This window comes from Bos grunniens, chromosome 12 (assembly GCF_055505025.1).
Source record: "Bos grunniens cultivar Pamir isolate PY7600 chromosome 12, Bosgru_T2T1.0, whole genome shotgun sequence".
Classification (NCBI taxonomy): Eukaryota; Metazoa; Chordata; class Mammalia; order Artiodactyla; family Bovidae; genus Bos; species Bos grunniens.
The window spans coordinates 65,957,982-65,972,201 of record NC_141176.1 but is presented as its reverse complement, the minus strand read 5'-3'; the positions used below and the strand labels follow the sequence as shown (position 1 = coordinate 65,972,201).

General features: G+C 43.0%; 1 protein-coding gene across 1 annotated transcript in view; it reads right to left on the bottom strand.

Moving 5' to 3' along the window:
• LOC147361836 (uncharacterized) overlaps positions 1 to 3,776 on the bottom strand; it is a 40,720-nt gene extending 36,944 nt beyond the window's left edge. Inside the window, exons 1-2 of the mRNA XM_086330175.1 lie at positions 3,431 to 3,776; positions 1,598 to 1,670 (exon numbers count right to left, since the gene is read on the bottom strand). Of these exons, the coding sequence (XP_086186301.1) occupies positions 1,598 to 1,670; positions 3,431 to 3,767 (410 nt within the window). The 5' untranslated portion in view covers positions 3,768 to 3,776. The remainder of the gene's footprint in view (positions 1 to 1,597; positions 1,671 to 3,430) is intronic.
• Between the last annotated feature and the right edge of the window lie 10,444 nt (positions 3,777 to 14,220).

The window sequence follows — 14,220 nt, the reverse complement described above, 5'->3', positions numbered from 1 at the left end:
TCCCCACCAAACTCAACAGGCCGGGACAAGTGCAATACCATACAGAAACACAGCATTGCAACCGATCCCAACCTGTGTAGAAAGGGGTTTGATTTTCCCTTACTTTTCTACAGACTTTTCACTACCACAGTCAGTTTTGCATGGATTTGCACAGCAGAATATCACACAGCTGGATGCAAACCTGCAAAACTAACCATAGAACAGTGTTCAGTAAACTGGACAGTTTGACTGGGCGACAGGCCGAAGCTGGAGTTCTACAGCTAGCAGTACTTTAAGTGCTCATAATGCAGTAGATAACTAAACACTACCTGCACTATAAGCACTTTAGTGCTACAGAAGCTGTCACGTCACACACCAGGCAGATTCTACATCGACACAATAAAAGTACACAAAATTAGTTAAGGATCACTTGAAGGAAATAGCAGGCCACCATCAGTTTTGCATAGATTTGCACAACTACATTCTTCTTGTAGTGCAACTATGCAAAACTAACAGAGGACTGCACACACACAGTATTAGCACACCTCTATGCTTGCTTGGCTGGCTCACTGGATGGAAGCATAACTTCTTATGCCAGAAGGAGCACTTAGGGCAGTAGATGCTAATCTACTTCACTATCTGCACTAGATGCACCTTAGAACAAAAAGCGCTCAACACCAGCAGGCCCTGCGCTCCCAGCCCACCTTGGCCCCGAGGCAGCTGTCACCATAATGCTACAAGTGCCTTCACTGCAGTAGATGCACATATCACTACCTGCACTGTAAGCACTTTGACATTATTCTGACTCGTCACAATCTTCTGTTTTACAAGATGATGTTCTCTTTATTCCTGCTAAATTTGAAATAAATAAATAGATGAAATAACACCTCAAACTCTAACATTTATATCAAACACAAAACATTGAGCACAAACCCTAATAGGGAGGAGAAAATGAGTTAAATCATCTCAAACCTTCCAGTTGCATTTAAAAGCAAATTTAGACCTCAAAACTAGAAAAGGTTTAATAAGACACTTATAATTAATCACCATTTTTATAAAAACATGGTACCTCTTCTTTTCCTTTGCCATTCCCAAAGGCATACTTAAAAAGAAAAACCAAAGTCATACTGCGTATCACCAGGGTAATTTGAGTCATATACCTTTCAGAGGAAATCTTCACATCCACGTGGCAAAACATTTTTCTTTTCTTCTGGCTTCCAATTAGCAATTATTTGGTAAACTGATTAATAAAATTACCGTTCAGACTACATTTCAAGTATATCAGCTAGTTTTAGAAGTTAAATCTCTCATAACTTTTTTTAAGCTTGAAAACTTACTCCAGTGTACATCTATTTTGTCATTCAATTTAAAGCAGTTCTAAATTTTCTGTTATCAGTTTGCAAAGATTTACAATGGTATTTGCGTTATATTTTTACTTACACATTAGCTATAACCCAAACTAAGTTTTCGAAAAACAAACAAAAAAAAGAACAGAGAACAAAATACCTACTTCACTATTTGAAAACCCAATCCCATATTATTTCTTTAAATGAAAGAGTAAAGTCAAGAGATATTGGTTTTTAAAAAGTTAACAAGTAAAATTCAAATATACACTTACCCACTCGGGAAAACTTCCTTCTCAGCAAATATCCTTAGAAAAGCTTTTGGTGCAGTTAGGTCCACGTGTATGACTGGAAAGGGTGGGTGGGGGGATGGGGGAAAAAAGACAAATATTTGCTCAAAATTACTACCACCCTCCAAATCCATATTTTAAATTTGTTCTTTCCCACTCCCCCTTTTATCAACCACATCCATTTGTAAAACTAAGGACAGGGTAGCCAGGCAATACTGCCAGGGTTTAAAACACCAACGATATATGGGTGAAAAGGTGTAAAAGTTGAAAACTCACATACGTTAGATTCATGTTTTATCGAAATACCCGAGGATGATCAACAGCAATCGTTAACTACTGCACGGCTCCAGTGAGAGGGAAAGGCAGTAAAGAGACTATTCTTCACCACCCCTCCCCCAATCAAGACCTCGTGGCTGCAAGCCGGGATAAAGAGTTGTTTCCCCAACTGATGTGGTGTAGATAGCACTATACTAATTTTTCCTCTCGGTGATATTGCAAAAATAAGCCTGCTTTACTCCAGTTCCCGTCCCCTTTAGTCCAGCTTAGGTATAAAAAAAGAGGCAGGAACACCCGGGACTGCAAACTGCCCGCCACGCTCATGGAGCCCGGGCCGGCAGCACATGTCGCACAAGGGGGCGCGCGGCCTTGCGATTCCCCGCGCGGCCGCCAGGGGGCGGCGGGTCAGAGTCGGGGCCTGCCGGACACGGCAACCCCCCCACCCGTTTCCCGGCGGCAGCCGCGCGGCGACCGGCGGCGCCGAGGCCCGAGCGCAGCGGGGACGCGGGCGCGCCGCCCCTCCTTTGTGTCCCCCAGCCCTCCCCCCCCGAGCCCGGCCCAGAGGGGCGGGGGCTCCGCGACTGCGGTGCCCGTCGCACGCGGCCCGAGGCCTAAGCCAGGAACAATCGGCGGCGGCGCGCAGTCGCCGCCATGTCCCCCGCCCTCACCCCCGCGCAGCCCGCCCCGCAGGAACATGGCGGCGCGGCCGCCGCTCCCGCCGAGCCGGGCTGGCCTCCCGCGCCGCGTTACCCCGCCAGTGGGCGGCCGAAGAGGGTTCCACGCCGCCACCAAGGCCGGCCCGGGCCTGCTCCGCTGGCCACGACCCGGGAAGTTGAGAGCCCCGCCCGGGGGCTGCCCACGCGGGTTAACAAAGCCCACACGGAGTGGGGGTGGCGTCCAGGCCGCGCCGCCCCGAGCACCCGCGCCCTCCGCCCACCCTCGCGCGCACAAAGTTTGGGGGCCCGCGGGCTCCGGGCCGGGCCACGCCGCCCGCCGGCGCGCAGGTACCTCGTGGGCGCGCCCCCTCCCGGTCCGCGGCCTGCCCCATGTGCCGCTGCCGCCGCCGCTTTGTTCTGGCGGCGCTTTAACTCTCGCCCCCGAGAGAAACTTTCCTTGCCCGGGGACCCCGCGGCCCGCGTGCGCCCAGAGCCCTGGAAGCGGGGGGTGCAGGCCTCGCGCGTCCCTTCCCCGAGGGGCCATTGTGTGCACCGCGCGCCCGTCCGCCTGCCCCGTCGGCCGGGCCAGGCAGGGTCCGCGCGGGTCCCGGGCGCGGCCGCCGCACTCACGCCGCCCCCTCCCGCCCTCCCGTCCGCGGCCAGGCCCTGCCCCTCCGCCAGCCCGCGTGCGAGCGAGGCAGCAGCGAGTGGCCGCTGCCACACGCCGGGGCGGCCAACGGCCCGAGACCCGCCCCGGTCCCCGGCCACGCCGCGGCCGCCACGCTGCCCCCGGGCCATCCCGCCCCACCCGCCCGCCCGCCGCCCTCCGGACCCGGGCCGCACACAACAGGTTTCACTCACTCGGCGGAGGGGCGGGCAGACTCACCAGGAGGAGTAGCCGCCACCATCTTCGCCTCGCCCGCCGCGGGCTCTCGCTCCCGCCTCCCCACCCGCCTCCGCTTTACTACGACCGGAGGCCCCAGGCCGGGGGTGCGGCCAGCCGGCCGGCCCGCCCCGCGGAGGGGGCTTCGCGAGGGGGCGCGAGCCGCGGCGGCGCGGCGGGGGTCGTCCCCACCCCCTCGGCCTCGCCCGAGGGCGCGAAGTGGCGCGAAGGCGCAGGTCGGGCAGCGGCGGCAGCACCTCGAAGGACCATGTGGGTGAATGAAGGGCGGCGGCTCCCGCCTCAACGTAAATACGGACAAGCCCCACTCCCTCATTAGCATAAAAAACAAAGTACTTCCGACCTCCCCGCCCGCCCGCCAATCACCGCAGGCCCCGCCCACGGCGGCTCGGGCTCGGCGGCCGGGAAAGCGGGAGCCGAGAGCCGCTCGCGGCGCCGCGCTGCTTTTCCCCGGCCGCGCTCCCCCGCCGCCCGCCCACTGCCGCCCGCCTTGCCGAGCGCCTCGCCCGGACACCTCGCGCCACGCCTCCGGCACGCCCTCCGTTAACTAGCTCCGCGCGCGTGCAGACCCCCGCGCGGCGCACACCCTCCTGGAAGCGCACGCTTCCTGCGGCTTCCTGGGGGCTCGGCTTCCTGGGGGCTCTGCTCCCGCGGGCGTTCGACGTATACGCGATGTGGTTACTGTTTCTTACTTTTCCTGCCCGAGTCAGGTCTTGGTGGTAATTAGGGGCCTGCTTCATAATACCGTGAACCAAAGATAAGTAAAAGCCAGTGACTTACACACTCACGTCGAAACGGGCTTCCTCAGTGCAAAGATCGTTTTAGACACAGAGGTAAATGCCTAACACCCGAGACTTGTGAATGCACAGATTGCTGCAATGTGTTTCCTTAACCCGGCCGTGTGTAAACCAAAACGCATGCCTGAGCAGAGGTTTCACAGCTGCAGTACCTGGTCTTTCTCCCATAACCCGCTGCATTTAGTAAGAACACTTAGCTCTCCTGTAGAAACAGTAGGTCTCGGAAAGAACCTCATAAACAACCACAAAGCAAAGCTGAGAAAAAGAGCCCACTCAGGAGTGCACCTCCTTCTACATGCTGTGGTTTAGGAAATTCCAGAATTCTCAGAAACATAATTGTTAAAAGAAGTGAGGATTCATAGCACTGACTACAAGTACAGTAATTTTAAATTGGTTTTAAATAATACGGTAAGTATTTATTGGAAAGCACATGCCACTAGTTCGTAATTTTACAAGTCAACACAACAGGGAAAAAAAAAAATCTTATATTACCAGAAGACGCCTATAATGTCCAAATGTGAAAATTTTCGACCTTCACATCTTGATGATACTGCTATTTACTATCTTTTTGACTCCTTTTTATCATGCTTTGGTTAAGTTCAATTGCCAAATTAGTGATGAAATAAAAAGTTGTTTTTGCTACTTTTATATCAAGGATCTATTTTCTAGATATTTCTGCTTTACAAATCAAAATAGATGGCCAAATCTGAAATTTTACTATACTTAATCTTATTAAAACGGTCATTTATGAGTCTTTTCAAAGGGGAAAACTCCTAATTTTATTAAAAGTCTAGTTTACATTACTTTGGCCAGTATTGATAGGTCAAATTCCTTTCATTAAAACTTTATCTTCTGCTGTAAAGTGGAAAGGCTAGGAGGAGGGGTGCAATGAGTAAGTGTTCATCACACACTCTGAATCATGGGAAATCCCACCTATATACAGGTTTCTTAGCAAGAGAGTTATTTATCTTATAGCTTATTTCCAGTGAAAGTCAACACTGCGGTACTCCTGGTTTGGAAAAGGTGTTTTTTGACACCTAGCAGTATTTCTGCAGAAACCTAACATGTAATCAACTGTTTTCTATGACTACAGTTTGAGATGTAATTGTTAATGTATACATTTTTTTTTTTACCGTAATCAAGATTTTGGAATATGTAAATTCACTTAAACCTACTTACTTGGAAATCCCAGAAAGTTTCATAATTAGTAGATTACATTTTATTTTTAAGGGTTCACTTACACTTCCTTTCAGAATTAATAAACAAATTGTTGTAAGTAAAATTAGAATAATTGAAAACTTTCCCATCCCAATGAGTTTAAAGATTAGCCAACTTATATATTTTTTGAAGTCACTACTAACTAACTAGAAACTCATCTCCTCAACCTCAGGGTCACAGCTAGGTATACTTTAAAAGTAAAGTAAAGATTTTGTGGTTATGATTTGGAAGATCAGGAAAATTTAAACTGCTAACAAATGCTTTCTGCAACCAAGGAATGTAAAAGCTATCTGAAATGCCAAAGTAGACACACAGCCTCCTCAAGTTAGCTAAAACACACGGTACTGTTTTACACAATCCAGAACATTTCAGATAAAAGCTCAGTTCAATATCAGAACAGTTGCATATAACTGACTGTTTACATTATATATAACAAGTACTAGAGAACTCTCTGTATTTTTCACTTTTCACCCAAATGTTTCAGTCTAATAGATGTTATGAATTGAGAGTGTAAAAATTTCTGCCCTTATTAATAAAATTTAGAATTTTATTCCCTAGATTGTGCTGTTTGACTGTATCAATTGACTTAATTGATATGTCAATATCCATTGACTGAATTGTATTGAAATTTTGAAAGATATTCGCTTAAAGTATTCTTGTTTTGTAGTATCGTTATAGATTTTAACAAGCTAGTGAAGCAATAATCATGTCCACATTGTAGATTGGAAAGCTTAAGCACAGTGAAAGAATACAAGAGAATACAACCATCAGTGTAATTTTAAAACTGTATCTATGTATAATTTGAATACTAACTTGGAGATAACCTACAAGTTGGCTGTTGGTATTAAGTATATTTCATATTTTGACAATTTGGCATTGTAAACATGGATTTCTATAGTAATTTATCATTTTCTCACACTTATTTGAATTTTATGGGAAAGAAAAATAAATTTAAACACCACTTTGACTTTGGAAAGCTAACTGGTTATAAATCCAGAACATTTTGAACTCTTTTTTGTAATGTAGCAAACAGGGATCAATGAGACATATTCAATGATGATATTTTGAATTTTTTATAAAATATATTTGTAAATGTCTGAAAATACATAACCTAGTCTTACCATATGATTTGTGCTTTCAATCAAATTAACAATCAGCGCCTGCTACTCTTCTGGCACTGGTGGAAGCGAAAACAAAAATAGAACAGAGCCTGTGCTTTTGAAAAGTTTAAGAGTTACAGAACATTATGGATTATTGTGAATGTTTCATGAATAAATCAAACACTTCAGGTCCTTCCTCAAGTTTTTATTTTATTTATTCCTTCTAATGTCTAACAAAATAATCCCCCAAGGTCAAATTATTTTATTTTCTTGGTTAAGAATTTTGAACAGTTAAATTTCATATGTGTTATTTGATAATCATGCATAACATGAATGTATGGATTATTTGCTACAAATGCATTCCGAGGTGCTATTAATGACAATAAATTTATAGGGAACACAAATGCCATGCTCATTTAACCTAATAATCCCATCTGTGGTTTTGAGATTAAGAAAATATAAATTATAAAGGGATATGTGTCTGTGGTTTTGAATAAAGAAGCAATTTAAAGAAAGTTCTTTCCATTCTTTTTTTTCTATCTTTGAAATTGTCCCTGTGGTACTCTGTAGAACCAGATGAGGGTCACTGACAATAATTTAATTAAGAAAGTTAGACGTATTAGGTACTGTTTGTCACAATAATGAGATAATCTCCATCCTCGAAGAAATTCAGTATACATTGATGTTTATCAATGTATGTGAAATTGTACAGCTTTTAGAAAACAAATTTAGTACATTTTTAATTAAACATTTAAGGGCGTGTATCACAATAGTACATGACAGTGAAGTGTTTCATTTGATTTTACCGGAAGAGTGTAACATCAAAGTTAGAAGGAGCTTATTTTAAATTTCTTGTTCTTAACTTAAGCCAGGTTCTCAATTTGGCTGTACTTTATAATCACCCAAGGAGCCTTTAAAACATGCAAATGTCTGGTCCTTATTTTGCAGATATTCTTATTTAGTTATTTAGAAGAGGAACCTGTATCTCGTTTTTAAAAAAACCTTAGCTTATGTTAAGTCCATATCGACCAGCTCAGGTACTTAATTTTTGCATAAAGTACTTGGTAGGACACTGACTTTAGCTGCTTAATCTCGATTGGTGCTTTGCCAGTATCCTTTGGCACCGCATATGTGTATTATTTATTCACACGGAGAAACCATCAGAAACTGACCCAGGATATTTCACATCCTTCGCCAAAGGTTTATGGGCATAAAAGTACCACCCCCACACAAAAGACAGAACTTTCAGAAATAATTTTGAAAAACGTGTGTACATTAACTGTAGCAACCTCTGTTTATGAGACACTTCAGAACTACAGTATACTGTTGTATTTTCGCTATCTGGGGTTTGCAGTTTAATGCAACTCACAATCTGCTTAAGGATAGAAAATCATTCCAAACATGGGTTGTGTTGTATTTGAAAAAATTCAATGTAGAAGACATGTAGGTTTAAGCTGAATTTGTTTTTTCTCAATCACTTATCTGTGAGAAAGGGGTACACATGACCATCTTGGTCATCTCTACAATTTTTAAAATCCTAAAAGACACACAGCAAGAAGACAGGTCCCAAGTAGGAGTAATTACCAAATTCTGATGCTTTTCATCAATTTTATTGAATTTCCTAAAAGCCTCTTAGGTTTCCTTTATGGTTTTGCTTTCTAAATAGAGGCTTTAACTTCAATTTATGTTAGAGGAAACATGTTGATTCAGCCTGTCATCTAGGTCTATTTTGCTAGTTAGTAGTTCCAGAAACAAGGTGTTGTTTACCCAATTACTTCTTTAAGATTAGTTAAAATAACACAGATTTCATAATTGTTACATTATTTCACAAAACTATACTTGAGTACTTATATATTTATATTGACCTTAACATTCAGGCCTAATACATTCTATGTATGCAAGGTGATAAAAATTGTTTTTATTTTCTGTAAATTGTATTTGGTAATGTGAATTATAATTGCAAATAATTTTTTTTCTGAAATGACTTTAAAGATTGGATGACAGTGTGTTCAGATTGAAGATTTGTGATGGTTCAATTGCTGTAGTTCTATAAGCATCCATCAAATAATTAAACTTATACAAGTACAAAAACACAGAAGCATGCTTTACATGAAACTTCCAATAAAATGGGCACATTTTTGAAAAATCCTACAAACCAATACACCCTTGCTCCCTTAAGTATTTTCCAAACGCAGGTGGTAAGCTTCAGTATAGTAGCTTATTTTTCACATACCAGTATTCAAGAGGTATATGACAAAGTTTGGACTAAGTCAAACCGAAACTGAAATGGAACAAAAGCTGACATTTCTAGATCCAAAATTTTGAAAGTCTGAGGGCCAGTTAAAAACATTGCGGAGCAGGGCTCGGAGCTCCACACTGCTATCATTCAAAGAAAAGTCAGAACCCAATCGATCCTCAGGAATTGTCTTGGGAATCTGAATGACTTTCTTTGTTTTCTGAGAATACGTGCGTGATGGCATTGTGGTAGTCAGAGGAACAGCTATGTCTGACATATCTGCTTTTAGGGATTTCCCCAAATTATGTGGGAATACATTTAAAAGCGAATGATATTAGATTTAGCCATACATACTTAGATATGCCCAGTGTTAAACTTGCTTGCAAAATGTTTAGATCAAATTGCTTTCCTTCTCTGGCTGGGAAGTCATGGCAGCTGTAAGTTTACAGGGAGCTGCAAAATTATTCCAAGAGAATGTTTAAAGTCATGTCAAGATAGGAAGGGATGTAGGAAGCTGATGTTTATGAGCCATAAAAGTCCACCAAGGATAGCAAAATAAGGGTAAAGCAGAGCTTAGAGGATGGGAACAGGGTGCGGAAAATAGCCTAGGAAATGTTCTATGTTTTTGATCTAAGGGTGGTTACATGGGTGTAAAAATAGTAATCGTTACTCACTTACAATTAGTGTATTTTATGTTCTTTGTTCTCTGTATATTATCTTTCAATTTCAAAACAGCAATACAGAAAGCAAGAACAACAACAAAGAGGAAGGAATTGGTATAAAAACTCAAGACACACAAGAGTATGGATTAATGACATATGTAGAAGGATGGTATAGTTAAATACCTTCATATTGTCTGTTGCTGGCTGTTGTGTGTTCTCTAAATAATCATATATGGATGAGCTAGTTGCAAGGAAAGAGTTATGGAGAGGACAGATGAATCAGTCACAGGTCATGTTTAAGAAACTACTAGTGCCTAACAGTAGCCAGATAATCAAATAATCCAGAAAAGACTAACATTAGCCAAGAGAATTCTGTTTTTCAATATGAAATGTTTAAGAGATGACTAATATTTTACATTGTCTAAGTGGGCTTGCTGTTCAGCAGGCACTGTTAAGTTATATCCACATCTCACATTAGCTATAGAAACTGGTTACTTCAAAATCCAGTGTTCAAGATTAATGCTTACCTGGAATAGGAAACAGCAACCCACTCCAGTACTCTTGCCTGAAAAGTTCCATGGACAGAGGAGCCTGGCGGGCTACAGTCCATGGGGTCCCAAAGAGTTGGATACGCCTGAATGACTGAACACATACACACACTTTGGCAAACAAATGTATTTTGAAGTTTAATGTATGTTCATCTAAAATCATTGCCACAGAGTATGTGCTCAAAAATTTTTTTGTTGTTAATCAGTGAACTTGAAAGTCCTATCTACTGAATCATGAATGTAATTCTTGTTTATGGAAGTATTTTAGAGACATATTTAATGGGTAAATCTTGTAATTCTATCTGAAAAGAGAGACTGACATTTTTTGGTTTTATTTTTATGTATGTAGTACTATATGGAAATGGCAACCCACTCCAGTATTCTTGCCTAGAGAATCCCGTGGACAGAGGAGCCTGATGGGCTGCTGTCCACAGGGTTGCACAGAGTCTGACACGACTGAAGTGACTTAGCATGCATGCATGCATTGGAGAAGGAAATGGTAACCACTCCAGTATTCTTGCCTGGAGAATCCCAGAGACGGAGGACCCTTCTATGGGGTCACACAGAGTCTAACACGACTGAAGCGACTTAGCAGCAGTAGCAGCAGTAGTAGTAGTACTATAGGGCTTACCCAGAGGCTCAGTGGTAAAGAATCTGCTTGCGATGCAGGAGATGTGGGTTCGATCCCTGGAGTAGGGCAGCAACCCACTCCAGTATTCTTGCCTGGAAAATCCCACAGACAGAGGAGCCTAGTGGGTTACAGTCCATAGAGTCGCAAAGAGTTGGACAGGACTGAAGCAACTGAGCAAACATGCATGCATATAGTATTATACAAAGAGATAGTTGAAGTCTGTAGGAACTGGTGGGAGGCTAGAGAATGGAAGAGGCCAGAATTAAGAAAGGGAGATACTGATACTAAAATCTGACAAGATTATTAGGCTTTTGAAATCAGAAGCAAGTTGGAACTAAGGGATAAAATTTTGATAATGGCTATGGAGTTAGGGTGTAATCAAAATGGCAGGGAGGCAGACTGATAAGAAAAGGAAAGCTGATTATGGTTAAACAGCTGACTCAGAGAAGCAGAAACAGGAGAGGCACTGAATCAGCTGCTGGTATTATGACTGGCTCTTGGGAAGACATCTTTTGTCTGAGATGGCTCAGTGATTCCTAGAGTGTCCGTGGCCTCCAGATGAAAGTTCTCTGTCTTAAATCACACTGGGCACTGCCTTCTTCCACTGTTCAGGAGTCATTAGATATTGTTGGATATCATTCTCTAATGTTAAAATTAATTCTTGGTAAGTGAACTTGTGGGGAAGTTCAGCAGTGAGCTAGATATAGGTTGGTGGTGATTTAGTTGCTAAGTCATATCCAACTCTTGCAACCCCATACACTGTAGCCTGCCAGGCTCCTCTGTCCTTGGGATTCTCCATGCAAGAATACTAGAGTGGGTTGCCATTTCATTCTCCAGGGGATCTTCCCAACCTAGGAGTCAAACTCAGGTCTCCTGCACTGCAGGAAGATTCTTTACCGACTGAGCTATGAAGGAAGCCCAGATATATCCAGTTTCATGGGAACTACATATTGTATCACATATCCCTGACATAAAACCAAAGTAGATATGGGACAGAAATGGGTGTTCCTAACAGAACAAGTTTTGACTAGAACTCTGAAAGAACTGTAATAGATTACGCTATGCTACGCTAAGTCACTTCAGTCGTGTCCAACTCTGTGTGACCCCAGAGACGGCAGCCCACCAGGCTGCCCTGTCCCTGGGATTCTCAGGCAAGAACACTGGAGTGGGTTGCCATTTCCTTCTCCAATGCATCAAAGTGAAAAGAGAAAGTGAAGTCGCTCAGTCGTGTCCGACTCTTAGCAACCCCATGGACTGCAGCCTACCAGGCTCCTCCGTCCATGGGATTTTCCAGGCAAGAGTACTGGAGTGGGCTGCCATTATAGCAGATTGTATTCTATTGATCAACTGAACATAATATTGGTATAACCACTCATTCATTGGTGTGTGTATGTGAAGGGAAGTGATTGGATTGTCAATTCTCTATTTGGGAAAACTGATAGTTTGACAGTGATAACAAACTGACACTTGGATTTTCCTACATAAGAACAGTCAAATGATCAGTAACCATTATCCATGAATATGATCTCTAGCTCACCCAGCTGGGGACATGGGAAATGCAAAGAAAATACAGGAAGACCCCCTTTTATCATGCTTCTCTTTGTTGCCCTTCACAAATATTGCATTCTTTACAAATTGAAGGTTAGTGGCAACCCTCAATGAGCAAGTCTAACAGGAACTTTTTTCCAACATTGACTGAGTTCATGTCTCTGTGTCACATTGTGGTCATTCTTGTAATACTTCAAAATTTTTCATTAATGTTAAATATATCATGGTGATCAGTGATATTTGACATTACTACTGGAAAAAATTGTGGCTCAATGTAAGCTCAGATGATGATCAGGATTTTTAGCAATAACATATTTTTAAATTAAGGTATATATATATTTTAAGACATAATACTATTGCACACTTAATAGACTTTAGTATAGTGTAGACGTAACTTTCATATATGCACAGGAAAACCAAAAAATGTGTGTGACTTGCTTTTTTGCATTATTCTCTTTACTGCAGTGCTCTGGAACCGAATCTGCAACATTTCTGGGGTATGACTGTATTAGGATTAGAAGGGCTTCCTACTCTTCCTCCAGAGTCTGCAGTTGCCTATGGAACTGTGGAAAGCAGGTGAGAACTACAGCAAGAGAGCCAATGTAAAGCAACAGCAATAGTCACACTACCTGGTAAATCTGAAATGGCAACAAAACTCTGTCCCAACTGGGGGTTTTATTTTATTTTTATTATTATTATTATTTTTTAATACTTCCTTTTCAGAAAGTATACTAACCACTGGCAGTCCTGAATCAAGAGGAGAGAACAGGTAGGTAAAGGTTAGACTGCCAGAGTAGCAAGAAACTAAGTGTAGTTGGATGCTAAGACAGATCACCAAGGGCCACCATCTATAGTTCTCTCCTCTGTGTGCTGCCCCTGCCCCTGATCCTGAAGGCAGGATCCTCTCTGGCTTCTTATAGTCTTAGACAAGATTGTGCATAGTCACTCAGTTGCATCTGATTCTTTGCGACCCCATGGACTATAGCCTGCCAGGCTCCTCTGTCCATGGGGATTCTCCAGGCAAGAATACTGGAGTTTGTTGCCATGCCCTCTTCCAGGGGTTCTTCCCAACCCAGGGATTGAACCCAAATCTCTCACATTGCGGGTGGATTCTTTACCATCTGAGCCACCAGGGAAGCCCTTAGACAAGATTAGCTGCTGCAGTTTTGCAGTTCTTCATAGCTATGTTATCACGTTTGATATATTTTAGAGTACACTCAAACAATATCAATTAAACTAGATTTAGAGGTTTAAAACACTCCATGTATTTTTCATTTTTGTTTTGAATCCTAAAGAATAGCCTTTGTTTTTCTTTCCTGCTGCTGCTGCTAAGTCGCTTCAGTCGTGTCTGACTCTGTGTGACCCCATAGACAGCAACCCACTAGGCTCCCCTGTCCCTGGGATTCTCCAGGCAAGAACACTGGAGTGGGTTGCCATTTCCTTCTCCAATGCATGAAAGTGAAAAATGAAAGTGAAGTTGCTCAGTCGTGTCTGACTCTTCGCAACCCCATGGACTGCAGCCTACCAGGCTCCTCCATCCATGGGATTTTCCAGGCAAGAGTACTGGAGTAGGGTGCCATTGCCTTCTCCGGTCTTTCTTTCCTGAAACTACCTAAGTAGAACAGTATTGTTGATTTTATATGGCATTACTTGTTGTTTAGTAGCCAAGTTGTGTCAGACTCTGCGAACCCATGAACTGTAGCCTGACAGACTCCTCTGTCCATGGGATTCTTCAGGGGATCTTCCCGACCCAGGGATTGAACTCTCTTCTCCTGCACATATCCTGCATTGCAGGCAGAGTCTTTACCACTGAGTCACCTGGGAAGCCCATATAGCATTACTAATCATTAGGAATTCGCATGAATGTTTTGAAGAAAATTAAAGAATTCGAATCTGAACGTTTCCAAGGCATCAAATCCTGCTTCAGGAAATCTTTAAAGGAAATAAGAAAAGTGACTCTTTAAAAAAAAATTTTTTTTTTTCACTTTATTTAGTTCCCACAGACATTCAGTGACGAGCAAAGCTGCCATTGTTC